Genomic DNA, 14503 nt, shown 5'->3' with positions numbered 1-14503 from the left:
TTCCCCACCAAACCATTAAGCAGCTGCATGATGACCATGTTGGACCTTTGGAATAATATTTTTTGTATCTTTTGAAGTTTGTGCATAGATTTCGCCATTTTACTTATTAAATGCTTATTTATTAGTGGAAAATATTTTAATACTTTTATGGCCGTTGACGGCTTGTATCTGTTGAGCTTAATTTGCTTTGATCGTGTTGCGAGCAGATTACTAGTTTCCGTCAGTCGACTTTCATGTGAAGATCAGCTCAAATAAATCTTGAAATTGATATCCATTTTCATTGATAAAGCTTTCTGTTTTCTAAGGGGATTTTTGCGAATCTGTTCGCGAACAGTTTTTTTTTGTTAATTTGTTTCGAACCATAGGAGCACTACCATTTCTCTTTCTCTCTTCAACTGAAGGTGTTTCGGAAAAACTATCAATAGAATTCTCGAAATATTAAGTGTTTTGAGAAGCTCATAAATTTCACTTGATACACTTATCTATGAATAAAATACAATTTTCAGCTTATTCACTGTTTACTTTGTCTGTAGTAGTCGCAAAGGTTAGACGTGTTTTATGAGCTTGACGATTTAGCCTAGCCTCCATATTCGGCAGACCTTCAATCTTGCGACTTGTTCCTATTTCCAAAAATAAAGAGAACCTGAAAGATCCGTCGTTTTACAAGATAGATGAAAGCAATGAAAGAGTTAAAGGTTATTCCAAATATCGAGTTTGATAATTGTTTCGACGATTAGAAGAAGCGTTGGCTTAAGTGTAACGGGCTTTTCTGTAAAAGCGCTTCAAAAACGGTATGGAACACATATCAATGAAATTCTTTATTCCTTTCAGGCACGCTTGCAGAAGTTCAAACGCTGGATTTCAAGCATAAATCGGCCGATACTGCTGCAATTTCACGTTCGATATTCGTACGAAGTTCATCAATCGTCGCTGGCTCATTGGCTTAGACTATAGACTTGACGTAACCACACAGGAAATAGTCTAACGGCGTCAAATCGCATAACTGAGACGGCCAATTGACTGGGCCATTTCGTGAGATAACACGTTCACCAAGCTTGGTTTTCAATAAATCGCTTGTGACATTCGCTGTATGGCTTGTGGGTCCATCCTGTTAGAACCACATATTGTTCAAGTCCTTATCATCCAATTCGGGCCAAAAATATTTGGTTATCATTGAGCGGTAGAGAATCTCATTCACAGTAACGTGCCGTTATTGATCATCACGGAAGAAATACATCCCAATGACGCTGCCGGCTCATAAACCGCACCAAACCGTATTTTTTTCGGTATGCAATGGTGACTTATGGAGTACGTATGGATTGCTGCCTGACCAATAATGCATATTTTCTTATTGAAGAAGCCATTCAGCCAGAAATGAACTTCATCGCCGAAGATGATTTTTCCATGAAAATCCGGGTAATTTTCAAGTTGTTGCTCAGCTCAATTCACGAACATACGACGATTCTAGTGGTCAAGCGGCTTAAGTTCTTGCGTCAATTTGATCGCGTAAGGATGTAAGCCCAAATTCGCCACAATTACGTTACAGTTTGAGAACGACGTATTCGAGAATGATTTGTGTCTTCCTCAATTGATGCTCTAGCGGCAGCAATATTCTCAACAATGCGGACACTTCTTTATTTTACTGGCACGGAAACATTTTGTACTGTGCCTGTGAATTCAAATTTTTCAAATTCTCAATTGTTGATCTCACAAGACGACTTTGATGACCATAAATTGGTCGTAGCGCAGTTGAAGCACCTGACTTCGAATTTCGGTAGTAAATTTTAATAATTTCGACTCGTTATTGGATCGTATATCTTTCCATGATGAAATGGCAAACCTTACTGAAGAGATATATGGCGTCGTTAGCTGTCCCTATCGGTCTGCTTTTGTAGCGTGTCTACTTATATCCGTTATAATATCGAAAGAGGACTATTTCGAAGGCAACAATATTGATGTAGGCGAATGAATAAACAATTTCTTCAAAACAAGAAAATTCCTCGTATACTGTACATATATGTACATATGTATGCAAGAAATCGATGAAGTGTGTAAACGTAAGCGAATTCACAGTGTAGAAATATCCAAGTTTTTACATATGTAAGTAACTTAAAGAATGAATGACATAAAATACTTATTTGACATTACACATACGTTCGCACGCAGTTACAATTCTTTGCAACTTTGAAAATTTTTGTTCTTAAAATCAAAATAAAATCCATTTTATCGAAGAAACAACATTTTGAAAGCATTGACCTGCTACAACAACATGCAAGCGCAGCGTAAAATGTATATTCTCTTCGGAGTGTCCATCTTCATTGTGGTGTGGTGTCTGATTCTCATCATTTGCCTCTCCGGTTTTTCGCATGAGTCACGCAAGTTTCGCGCGATACTCTTTGTTATTGTTGTCGTGGTACTCTTTCACTGCCTTATCGGTGACTTTATAAAATTTCTCGGATACGCGTGCTACTCAGCATTGCGTAAGAAACCCGCTGTGCAGGAGGGTCCTGACGTAGGTCGCTCTTCGATCACCTACAATTACGATGAGGATGCGCTTGTGCGCTTACAGTTAGCCAGCCACGAGGCTGCAATGTACACAACACCTTCGCATTATAACGAGTCGCTGAATCTCAAATACAAACAAATCATCAATGAGCTGCGACTGTATGGATTGTATTTCGTATTGCTGTTGCTCTTAGTGGTGGGTTCACGCAACTTTCAAGCTTATTACAACACGGAAACGCTAAAAACGGTGCTGCTAGAAAAACGTTTGGACGCGATCGGACTATATTATGTGAATACTTTAGATGATATTTACGAATATATACGACGCATTGTTATTGAAGCTTTCAACCAGGGACACGACTACAACGAGAAGGTGATAGAGGAGCCTGGCTGGATACAATATAATATCGCGAAGCTTCTAAGCGTAGTGCGACTACGGCAAGTGCGACGCGAGGAGCCCTACATTGGTTTGAGTACACCAGATTTCGATGATAAAAATTTCATGCCTCGTTGGCAGCTGCCTTACGAGCAGTTACACTATATTTCTAAGTATATACATACTTACGGCCCTTGGTTAGCGGGACAAATGGATTGGAGTATGTTTACTGCCAGTCATCATCAGGGCAAGTTGCACACGTACGACGAGAATAATGGTTATGCAACATTTCTATCACGCGATCTAAACAATAGTCTGAAAATACTGGATTATCTGGAGAAAGCCCATTGGTTTGATGCGCGCACCGCCGGCGTTTTCATCGACTTCACGCTCTACAATGCCGATTCGAATTTATTTAGCGTATGCACTATTTTGTTGGAGTACACACCATTCGGAAATGTGCTCTCTCATGTTGATGTTCAGAGCGTTGGGCTGTTGTTAAATGTGGACAATTTGCCTGCCGTGTTTTTGATCATATTTCTGCTCTACCTTTTTACATTGATTTATTTTCTCAAGCACCTGGTTTTGAATTTACTGTACAAGACGAAAATGTCCGCTTCGCCATGGAATTGTGTGGACGGTGTTATAGTTGTACTGAATGTATTTATCATCATTTTGATTATTGTACGTGAGATTAAAGTGTCGACGTTGATGTCAGAATTCGAGGAGTCGATGAAACTGGAGTTTATAGATTTCCGTGTGCCGGCAAGTATTGACTATTTAGCAAATTTGACCATAGGATTTCTCATTTGTCTGACCACCGTACGTTTGTGGAAGGTGTTTCAGTTCGCCAAACCGTTTCGTGTCTTCACACGCACTCTGTATCGTGCGCGTTGGGCACTACTCACACTTCTGGTAATCATCGTCATTTGGTTATTCGCTTTCGGCATCAGTTCGTACATAATAAATGGCAATGACACCGAAAATTTTACACATCTCTTGAAGAGCTTCACCGCATCGATGAGTTACTCATTTGGTTTCAGCAGCACAGTTAGTCCGTATGATCTTGGTTACGGTGGACTCACACTTGGCTTCATTTTGTATGCTTTGTTAATGTTTGTCATTGCCATTGTTCTGCTCAATCTGTTCATTACGCTGATCTGTGACTTTTTTTCGGAAAACAAAAGTACACCGGAAGATGATGAGGCGAGAGAGTTGAGTTTTTGGCAATTTCTCCGAGTTGAATATGGCGGTTGTGGGCGTTGGTGTAAGCATTCGTTGTGCAGTTGTTGTGTGAAGCGTATTTATAATCCAGAGAAAGGAGATGTTAAGAAAGGCATTGAGAAGTCTGTGCTGAAAACAGAGAAAAGCTTAAAGAAACGTAAACTGGCAGGCCGTGAAGACAAGGGTTCTCCTTACGGGCGCCAGTTAAGAGACCTCAATCAAGTACGTGCAATGGCGCGAAAATTTAGCGCACAGGTGGCACTATTACGGCGATACCAACGTTGGCAGCAGTATTAACCATAACCTTTAATTTTGTTATTACATCAGTATTAGTTGAAGTGTAACAATAAAAATTATGGAATATACATTTACGATGTTTCTTCTGAGGTGAGGGACATTTATTCAACTAAGTCTGTTCAGTAGCCGCTCTTCTTAAGGGGTTACATGGGTTTACGGGTTTCAAAAAATCGAATTTTTCTTATTATCTTATTAAATTCTACAACATCTATAGAATATTGTCCTAAATTTTCAAGTTCATCCGAGTAATTGTTTCGGAGGTATAGCTTGTTTTTCTCGAAACTGTGTTTTTGAAGTCTATTGGCAAGATTTCTCGAGAACTCTTCAATCGATCTTTATGAAATTTTACACAGGTCTCTGAGATACAGTTTTTAAAGATGTTGACGAAGGATTTTTTTCGATTACAACTGTTTGAAAAAAATGTCACGAAATTTTAATTTTTTTGTAAAAATGTCTGCCAAAAATCCAAACTTCAGTTTTTTCTTCGTCTAAGTTCTAAATTAAGGTTGTAACTAAAACACGTATTTTTACACTTTAGATGATCTTGTAAGGAATTACTCTGCCAACGCGGACTTCTCAAAACATTTATTGTTTATAAGCATCTTGAAGGTTAGGTTATGTTCCATTGGCTAGCTAGAAATTTAGGTCGCACAGGATGTCAACGCTTTTGCGAAGTTTAATATAGACTTATTATATAATTCTGATGCTTCGTCTAGTCCCATTGAACCGCGAATCTTCTAGCTAACTAAGACTAAAGATACAGCAGTATTCCGGAGGCATGAAGGATCGCCTAAGATTCAACTCAGAGCAGTAAATCCTGTAACGTTGTCGCATAAAAACTATACCTGTTCCGTACTCTAATAATATGACTTGTTTTGTAGTGTTCTTTAAAGAAGTTGTACATGTTGAAGAACTGTTTATGTTCACGAAGAAATTAAAGAAATGAAAATGTTCTGAGGATTCAATAGTAAGTATTATCTCGAATTCTCCAACTTTCGAACGAGAAGGTATCAAATGCTTACTCCATTCCTTATGAAATTCAAAAAGCCGTTTAAAATGTATTTTCATGAATACTTTATTTTGTAAAAAATATGTAAAATCGTTCTAGTAATTATATTATTAATGAAGCGAACTAAGGGTAGGAAACCGTAGAAGGTGAGCGAAAACAGGCATGCCTTTGAAGAGAATAGTGTTGAAGTATTAAGTATGAGCTGGATGGGATAATGAATACTTAATTACTATTATATAAATGGGTCAATGTATAAGTGATTAAACTAAGGTGTACAACGTAAACAGTAGTACGGGTGGATGAGAGTAAGGACAGCATAAGCCGGGTACAGATGCCAGTGGTCTTTTATAATACAGAAGGTTGATTTTTATATATGTACTACTCAATAAAGGCGTAGATTTATGGACGTCGCTGCTGTTGCGATGGTGGCAAATATTCACGATTGCTATTTGCGTTAGCGTTGCTACCGCCTGCCGGCACACTGCCACCGCCGCCGACACCAACACCACCGGGTCCATACGTAGACTGCGCGACTGCAATCGGTGCAACGGCAGTATTGAAGGCCTGCCCGCCGGCTGGCGAGCCAGTAGGAAAGCGACCAGTATTTGCATTGTAGCCCGCGGTCGATGGCACTGGAGTCACTGTGCTAGGGATCGCGCCGAAAGCGGTGGGACGTAGATTGGCAGCACCGAAAATACCACCAGCAGAGGGCAATGTAGGGCTTGTAGCACGCAAGCTGCTGCTACTAGCTGCGCCTGGATAACTGGGCGATTGGCGTGCTCCTAATGCTGCGCCGCCCCCAGTACCGCTGTAAGCGCCTGCAGTGCGTTGTTCGCTACCATAATCATATATGTAAGCATTGTTGGCATATAGAGCAGGCGCCGTTCCGCATTCAAATTGATTCCACCACACGCACACAAGGGTCTCCTGACTAAAGATCGTGCCATTCGGACAGAGGAAAGAGTAGGTGCGATTGAGTGCGCAAATGTGGAATACTTGGCACTGCGCTTCAACGTCCGAGTAATAACCAGGCAGTTGCTGTGCGCAATCGAAATTGGTTTGTGGCACCTCCGCATATATGGGATAATCAACGGCTGGTACACCCGGTATGGCGGAATAATCACCTTCGCCACTATAGTCCACATCGTTAAGTCCCGAAACGCGTGGTGTATTACCGTATGCCGACTGACCGCTTGTAATGCTCGTCAGACCACCACCGAATACGCCTCCACCACCACCGCGTTGCTGTGGCGCCAAAATAGGACGCTTACCCGCGTTGAAACCACTGCCAGTTTGTAATGTCGCAGCGTTTGTAGCACCCGTATACGGACCTTGTCCAGTGGCACCTAACGCTGACGGCTGCGTCCCGAAGCCGGAGAAAGGTGCAGTCGCAGCGCCGCCGGTGCCGCCATAAGCTGTGCCAGCGGTGGATGGGAAGCCCAGAGGCGAAGTCGGTGTGGCGGCCAAGGCGTTGCTGCCGACGGGCACTATCGGGCGCAAGACATTTGAGCTGCCAACTCCGCCACCACCGGCGTTCGCAATTTCAGGGCGTGCATAGTTGTAACCACTTTGCGCCTGATGGAGAATAAAAAAAAGTTAATCAAATATGTCCTTGTAGTAGCCTAGAAATGAGACTCACCTGGGCACACGTGCTGAATAGAAAAAGCGAAATTCCTGAAACGATACGAAAGAGAGTCTTTTATAGCAAGTAAAATGAAATTGCACAACACACATATGGCGATACATATGCACAAATCTGCATATGTTTCGGCCACTGCAGCGCGAAATGAATTAAAGACGTCCGCTGCTGCAAATCAAAACGCTTCGGTCAAAGCGCGGCGCTGGCCCAGTTTTTTAAGGCCAAGAGCATGCCCCTAGCAGGCGCTGCATGTGATTACAATCTATTGTGGCCAATTTAAATGCGAACATTTATCATTGGTTGTGGCGGCGTTGGCGGCACCGACTTTAGCTGGGTTTAGCTTATATTGGCCGTAGGTATGTCAAGACTTTTTGCTCCTAAAGCACTTGAAGCTTGAGTCTGTTCTTTGTAGGCAGGTATATGCATATGTAAGTGCATCTGAAGTCGGTAAATTTATAAGATTGTGGAACTGCATACCAATGTTGGATATATAAATGTGCAATTCGTATTCAAGCCGCACGTGCCACACTCACCGTATTTGCTTTTTTCATTTTTGCTTTGCTGCCGGCTTCCGCTGTTCGTGGCGCGGGCAGCGAATGACCCTGATTTCTTAAATCATTACCGTTTGCAAATATTCAGCTTTGTATTGCTGTATACGCCTATTTATACTTTTGCATTTGTTCTTTATGCGTTTCGATAATTTTTCAAACTTCGTGGTATTTTCAAACTATCTTTACAAATAAAACAATGTCGTGGTAGTGACACCATTTGTGTTTCAAGAAAGATTGCACTGATTTTTCATCAATATTAAAGGGCCTTAGACCTTTTTACACCTTTTTATGGAGAAGTTAATTGATTCTAAAATTAATTTTATATTGTGCAAAGATAGAATTTGGATTTAATTCCTGAGATATTATAGCAAACTTAATATTATTGACATAGAAAGTGCTATGTATGTAGGGTATTATGTCTTTTTGGCTTTAATAACAATTTACCAAGGTTAAAATGAAAAAATTTTACTAATAATTTTTTCCTTACAAAATGAGTTTTAATATTAATAAATTCAAATTAAATTAACAGTGAATGTGAAAGTAGTTTCAGCTTCAATTTTATAACTGTTTTTGGAAGTATACATGCAAAATTTGCACTGATGAGTTAGAGTGTTCAAGGTAGAACATCCCTTCAGCGACATTTAAATTGAATGAATTAAACTAAAATAAGGTTGAATTTGCAAAATTTTCTTTTTGAAATAGTAAAGTAAGGTCAAATTTACAAAATTTTCTTTTTGAAATCCTAAAGCAAGTTTAAGTTTACAAAATTATCTCTTTGAAATTCTTCGCCTAATTCAGAAGTTTAACTGAATATTATACGAAAAAGTGAAGGGTTTCGTGCACCAAGCATTCATGCAATTTCCAAATAAACTGTTTTATGATTTTAGCGTGCGCACAACTTTGACTCATTCACAGTAAACTGAAGTTTGAAAAATCTCAAAGCAACCGTCAATGCTTTAATTAGTTTAAATTTTTACTTTCACTTACCTAAACAATTAAATATTTTCAACATATTCGCCACGTTTCTGAAGCAGTGAAGCAGCCCAAAATTATTTTTCAGAATAAGTAACTTTCAAAGAATTTTATTTATATTTTGTTAATTATTTTAAGTCAACTCTGTTCACTAATATACAACCGATTGAACACATTTAACTTTCACACTTTACCACACGGCGTATACGCAACTATTATTTGCCTGGTCAATATGAAATGTTTGAACACCAGCCGACCGATCGACCAACTGACATTGCATTTGTGTGCATGGCTCTCCGAGTTGCAGCCCTTTTTATACCATCAAATACATTTTTGCCGCTTGCAAACGCTCATCTCATCCACCAACAGTTTGCTGGAACGCTAGCGCTGTGGTCTCCACAGAGAAGCCTCATAAGATTGGAGCTGGAAATAGCATAAAATTCCACAGCCAACTATACAAATTCTATTTCCATTCTAATTGTGTAGAAAGAACACTCAGCTGTTATACAATTCGTTAGTCGGCACTACAACTGATTGATTACATTGGTGTTTATTGTTTTTCGCTACATTGTTCGCTATGCAGTTGCAGTTGTTGGCGTGTTTTGCATTACGCTGGCTGTTTGTTGCATCTTTGTCGAATTTACGATATGTGATTTTTTATCAATCCCCTGGGCACATGGCTGCAAGCATAACTATACAGGCATATGTATTTGTATGTACAAGTATGTACATGAGCCTCAACTCGTTGCTTCTCGGTTTTGTGACGTCGCTAACAACTTGTTTATAATTTTTGCTCATTTACTTTTAGCCTTTTTCTTCGTGCTTGCATTTGAATGTAGATTTATTACCGTGGATAATCCTATTGTTTCTTTGGTAGTCCGACCCGGCCCATTAATTGAATTTAGTTAATCAAATGCGTGGTTGCCATATGGTACGTTTTTCTTGTGCCAACTTTTGTTTGAAAATTACCGGGGAGAGGAAAATAAAGCAACTGGTTGCGCTGTGTAAAGGGTTGCGCCCATGTGTCCTAAGAGAAGGTCTGTGCCATGGGCATATATTTCTGATACCAAACAATATCGGGATAACATACTTGACTAATATTCTAAACATATCTCTCATACTGAGGACCGATATATTGTAGATACCATATATTATTTCTTTAACTCCGGTAGGACCGTGGGCCCAAAGACTTAAAAAATACTGAGTATAAAATCCATCCAAGGCAAGTATATGATCTATTACGGTATTTGGGGGTTGCGTGAAGAGCTTTTTGTCCGGGGCAAACTCCTAAACTACTGAACCGATTTTCGTAAAGTTTAGCATACTTTGAGTATGTTCTGTTTGATCTAATTTAAAAGATTGGATAGTTTATAGCTTTCAATAAGAGGGCTTTCAATAAGAGCGCTAAAAAATGTTTTTTAATTAAACAACAATCTCCATTGATGCGCTTGCGGCAGCAATATTCTCGACACTAAGGGCACTTCTTGGCCTCATTGGCACGATAACATTTTGTACTGTGCCTGTGGATTCAAATTTTTCCATTAGCTGCTCAATTGTTGATCTGTCAGGACGATTATGATGACCATAAATTGGTCGTAGCGCTCTTAAAGTTGAGGCCATTGACTCCGGTATTAAATTTTAATAATTTCGACTCACATATATTTCCACGATGAAATGGCAAAAGAGCGGGAAAAAATATGGCTTCGTTTGCTGTCCTTATCAGTCTACTTTTGTGGCTTCCCTATTGAAAAACCCGTTATATGAATTATAAAAATCAAACAATTAAAAAAAAATATATTTTTTAAACATAAGTATGTTTCCAAATAAAAGAAATATATGTTTTTATTTAAAAAATAGGACAAACGGTAGTTAAGGACCGCGTTTGTTCATTTTTGAAGGCTTGCCAAATATCGGCGCGCATATAATAAAGAATTTAAAACTTTGTATTGATTGTGTGCGAAATATCATATAATATATATAGCAAACATATATAAGGCAATCCAAAAACACTTCATTAATGTGGGTTTAATTTACACCATGTGGCAACAATTGTTTCGCAGTTCCACTGTTTAGTTGAGTAGAAATATATGTATTTACATAGCTTTTGATACAAATTGCAAACCACTGACATATTTTTGCTGATTATATTTATTATATAAAGCAGTTGACATAGTCACGTAATTCAAGGTCAGATGGTATCCTTGTGGTATATAACTATCCTATTGAGCTTACTATTAACCATGGTTGAATGTGTTACTGACCTCTAAATGGCTTTTGTACTTGTGCGACCTTCCAGAATTTTTACACTTTAACAAATCAAGGAAATGTCAATGTCTTTGCTGTGAAAATATTTTTAAAATAATTGGTCGATTCGTTCGTAATGCACTCATTGCGTGATTAAAGAATTATTCAGTAGTTTTGTGCTTTTATTGGATTAGGGCAGAATATGTTCAACAAATTCTCAATTACGGTGAGATATCTATAATGTTATCAACTGATTTGCATAATAAGTACTTGTTCGACATATGTGACCTGGTCTACGAAAAGGGGGCTAACGTGCGAAAACTAGTTTTCTGGGAAAAGCTGTTAAAAATAATCGTCAGTTTCTCGTTATTTCATTAATTGTTCTCCTTTTTTTTACACCTAAGCCCCCTTTTCGTAGACCAGGTCCCATATGTATATATAAAATATATATTCACTAATAAGACCTTGAAACACTATTACAGATTCATAGTATGCTGCGAAAAAAAGTCATTCTCATTTTTTTATGACATGGCATTGTATGCGCAGTACTTCTCTCTCTCACGTACTCCATTCTAAAAAATCAGGTGGAGAAGAACCTGGCTATAGTTGAAATCTTCAAACTGCGAAAGAAGAAGAAGAAAATTGAGAAAATCTATCATATCGGTGCCGAAAAAAACTGAAAATGATACGTAAAGTACCCTGGTATATAAATAATATAATTTTCGTATTTCGATACGTATTGTAGGGGAGCGAAATCAGAACATAGTCACCGACACAATACGTCATTAATAAACAACTATTAATGGCTATAACTTAGCCACAAATTGAGATACAAAACTCTAATTTAGTACAGATTATCGAAGAGTTTAGGAACATTTGCCAAATTAAATTTTGTACCCCCATATAGCGACTAAGTTGAAATATACTACAAAACTTCAGAAGGGCTTCAAAGGAACCGTTATTTAAAGAAGACAATGGACGTGGCACCTCGCATCTTTAGGAGAAATTCTATATCTTTGGAATCCCTGGACCAATTTTGACCAAATTTGCTGCATAATTTTAACGAGTATTTTTGGGTTACATTGAGAAAATACTTGAAACCGTGCTCCCCCATACACCACATTGGTCACTTTCACTTTACGGTATACATATGTATATCAAACACCAATAAAATATTCGAATATAGCTTTGCGCGAATAAGCCTTAAAGGTAGTCACTCTCAAATTCTAAAAATTTTCGAAATCAATGTTTCCTTATGGAAGCAATCAAAATAAATGTTTTCGTACTTCCGGTTAGTACTTTAGACTATATTATAGTTATCGGTCAATACAAAAGGTCTTAGAGAAATTAAGTGAATGTACAATATCGGATATTCTATTCTTTAATGACCAAAATGATCCACGAATTAACCCAGCTGCAAAATTTAATCAATAATGATTTTCGTTAAACAGCCTCAGATGATGACGACCCCTGAAAACGTGTTAAAACTATGAGAGTTGCCCCGCCCCGATGTTAAAATCGTGCTTGGCGACTTTAACGTCAGGTTGGATAAAGAAAGTATCTTTGGCACAACGGTCGGTAAAATCAGCCTCCATTTGACGTGCGCACGCTTCGAAGCCCTAACATTTACTCGGACCACTATCTTGTTTCAAAAAAAGCACTTCAACAAACACGAACAAGGTTCGACGTTTCTCGAAGTTGCAATTACAACTGATAGCCGAACGATTGCACTCCTGCTCTCTGAGAGTACTCATCGGTGTAAGGAACCTGCGGAACGGCATTTCAAGTTCCTTAGGTTCAGCTGAAAACGAAACCATTGGTTTTCGGAAAAGACAAAAGAACAGCTGATATGATGAGGAGTGCCGCGTCGCAGTGGAGAGTCGCCCCACCTCGCAACGTTACAATCAACTTCAATACACGCGGGATGGAGTAGATACCGAGAGTTGAAGAGGCAAGCGAGACGCATTTGCAGACAGAAAAAGAGAGAGGCCGAAATGCGTGAGAAAGAAAAGCTTGACAAGCTGGCCGACGGGGGTGATGCTCGAAAATTCAACGAAAAGATGCAGTGACTAACAGAAGATTTGAAACCCGGAGCATAATTTTGTAGAACCCCCAGAGATGATCTAGTGACCGATGTTCAGAGTATACTGAAGTTATGGAGGGAACATTTGTCCAGCCTCTGCTGAAGAGCAGTCAAAGTGTAACATCTGGAGATGGCGAACCGAATTCCCAAATCGATTACCCGCCTGAAAAATAACAAAGTAGCAGAGGACCCCAAAGTGGCCAGGGGGATTACCGTCTGAGCTATTCAAATAGGGCGGCGAAAAACTGAGAAGGTGCATGCATCAGGTTCTTTGAAAAATACGGTCGGATGAAAGCATGTACTATGATTGGAACTGAAGTGTTTTCTGCTAGATCCACCAAAACGGGACTCCACTATCTGCGCCAACTACCGTGGGATAAGTTTCCTCAACATCGCTCCATACGAGAAAGAGGAAGACATTCACTCTGTTGGAAATACCAGGTGGATAAGGACCTGGAATCTCCAATCGGCACCATACAGCGAAAAGGAGGAGCGACTGGCGCGCTGTTGTTAACTCGGCTATAACCGAGTAAGCGGTGTCTACGCCAATAAAAAAAAAGAACATAGTAATATTTGTTAGCAGACTCTATATTGAATATTTCCGTCCGCTGCCCACATTTTCCTCCTTCCTTAAGGGGGGAATTCTTATGTGAACGCATACATTTTACCACTTTTTAGGAATATTTTTTTTTTATGCGACAACAAAATTCAATCATTTTAATTTTTTAATAAATTTTTATTTGTATTTTGAAATGTACAAAAAAAATTTTTTTCTTCGTTTTTTAAATTTTTAATATATATTTTTTTTAAATTAAAGTAGTCCCCAACAAAAAAAGTTGTTCCCTGGTCATGGTGATAGCGGCTGTTCATGTTGTCTGAAATAAAAAAATCGAATGGATTATTATTCAGTAGTTCTGCGACTATCGTCCCTACCAAATATAATCAATTTCATAAAAAGAATGTCGAACTTCAAAAAAAGTCACGAAAATCTTGTTTTTTCGTTAAAAATCGTCTAAAATAACGATAACTATAAATGAGTAGAAGAACATATGTAAATTTTAAAGCAATCGATTGAATACTTTCTTTTTAGGACCAAGAGAGTTTCAGAAAATGATGATTCCAGAAAAATGCGATTAAAGTTTCAAGAGAGGCAGACAGTCGCTTACGACACGTCGGCGACTATAAGCTGTAACTTATCAAATACTATGAATTTCGGTCTGAATTTTTCACAGCATATTTTCAATAGGTTTTACTGTCAAAATATAAAAAAAAATCGGGTTTTCCAAGTGATTACATGAGAATACCCCCTTAAAGACGCAACATACAGTGAAAAATGAGAGGCAATTTAGGAATAAGTGGCGAAGCATTACTATAAGGATTCTTCAATAAGGATTCTGGGCAAGCGCTTATGAAGGATAGTAAGTCTAACTTACAATTATTCGCTTATAAAAAAATATCCTGAATATTATATCTTGATTTTGTATAAATCTATATATAAACTATAACTTGTATAAATATTTCTTAAATTGAATAATAAACATAAGTTTTATAACGTCATACGTTCGACCAATTTTATTCGTGCACATACTTTATCTACATATTA

General features: G+C 38.5%; 2 protein-coding genes across 2 annotated transcripts; one reads left to right on the top strand and one right to left on the bottom strand.

Annotated features, from left to right (window-relative positions):
* Positions 1-2269: 2269 nt before the first annotated feature.
* LOC120766375 (polycystin-2) lies at positions 2270-4402 on the top strand. Its single transcript, XM_040091808.1, has one exon. It carries the CDS (start codon positions 2270-2272, stop codon positions 4400-4402), a length of 2133 nt encoding a protein of 710 aa, XP_039947742.1.
* A 1131-nt stretch (positions 4403-5533) lies between these two features.
* Positions 5534-8813, bottom strand: LOC120782475 (elastin). Its single transcript, XM_040114769.1, has 3 exons — positions 8589-8813; positions 7051-7085; positions 5534-6986 (listed from the first exon to the last, which is right to left on the bottom strand). Exons 1-3 carry the CDS (start codon positions 8611-8613, stop codon positions 5811-5813), a joined length of 1236 nt encoding a protein of 411 aa, XP_039970703.1. The 5' UTR covers positions 8614-8813; the 3' UTR covers positions 5534-5810.
* Between the last annotated feature and the right edge of the window lie 5690 nt (positions 8814-14503).

Source organism: Bactrocera tryoni, chromosome 1, assembly GCF_016617805.1.
Source record: "Bactrocera tryoni isolate S06 chromosome 1, CSIRO_BtryS06_freeze2, whole genome shotgun sequence".
Lineage (NCBI taxonomy): Eukaryota > Metazoa > Arthropoda > Insecta > Diptera > Tephritidae > Bactrocera > Bactrocera tryoni.
This window is presented reverse-complemented; position numbering and strand designations above follow the sequence as displayed.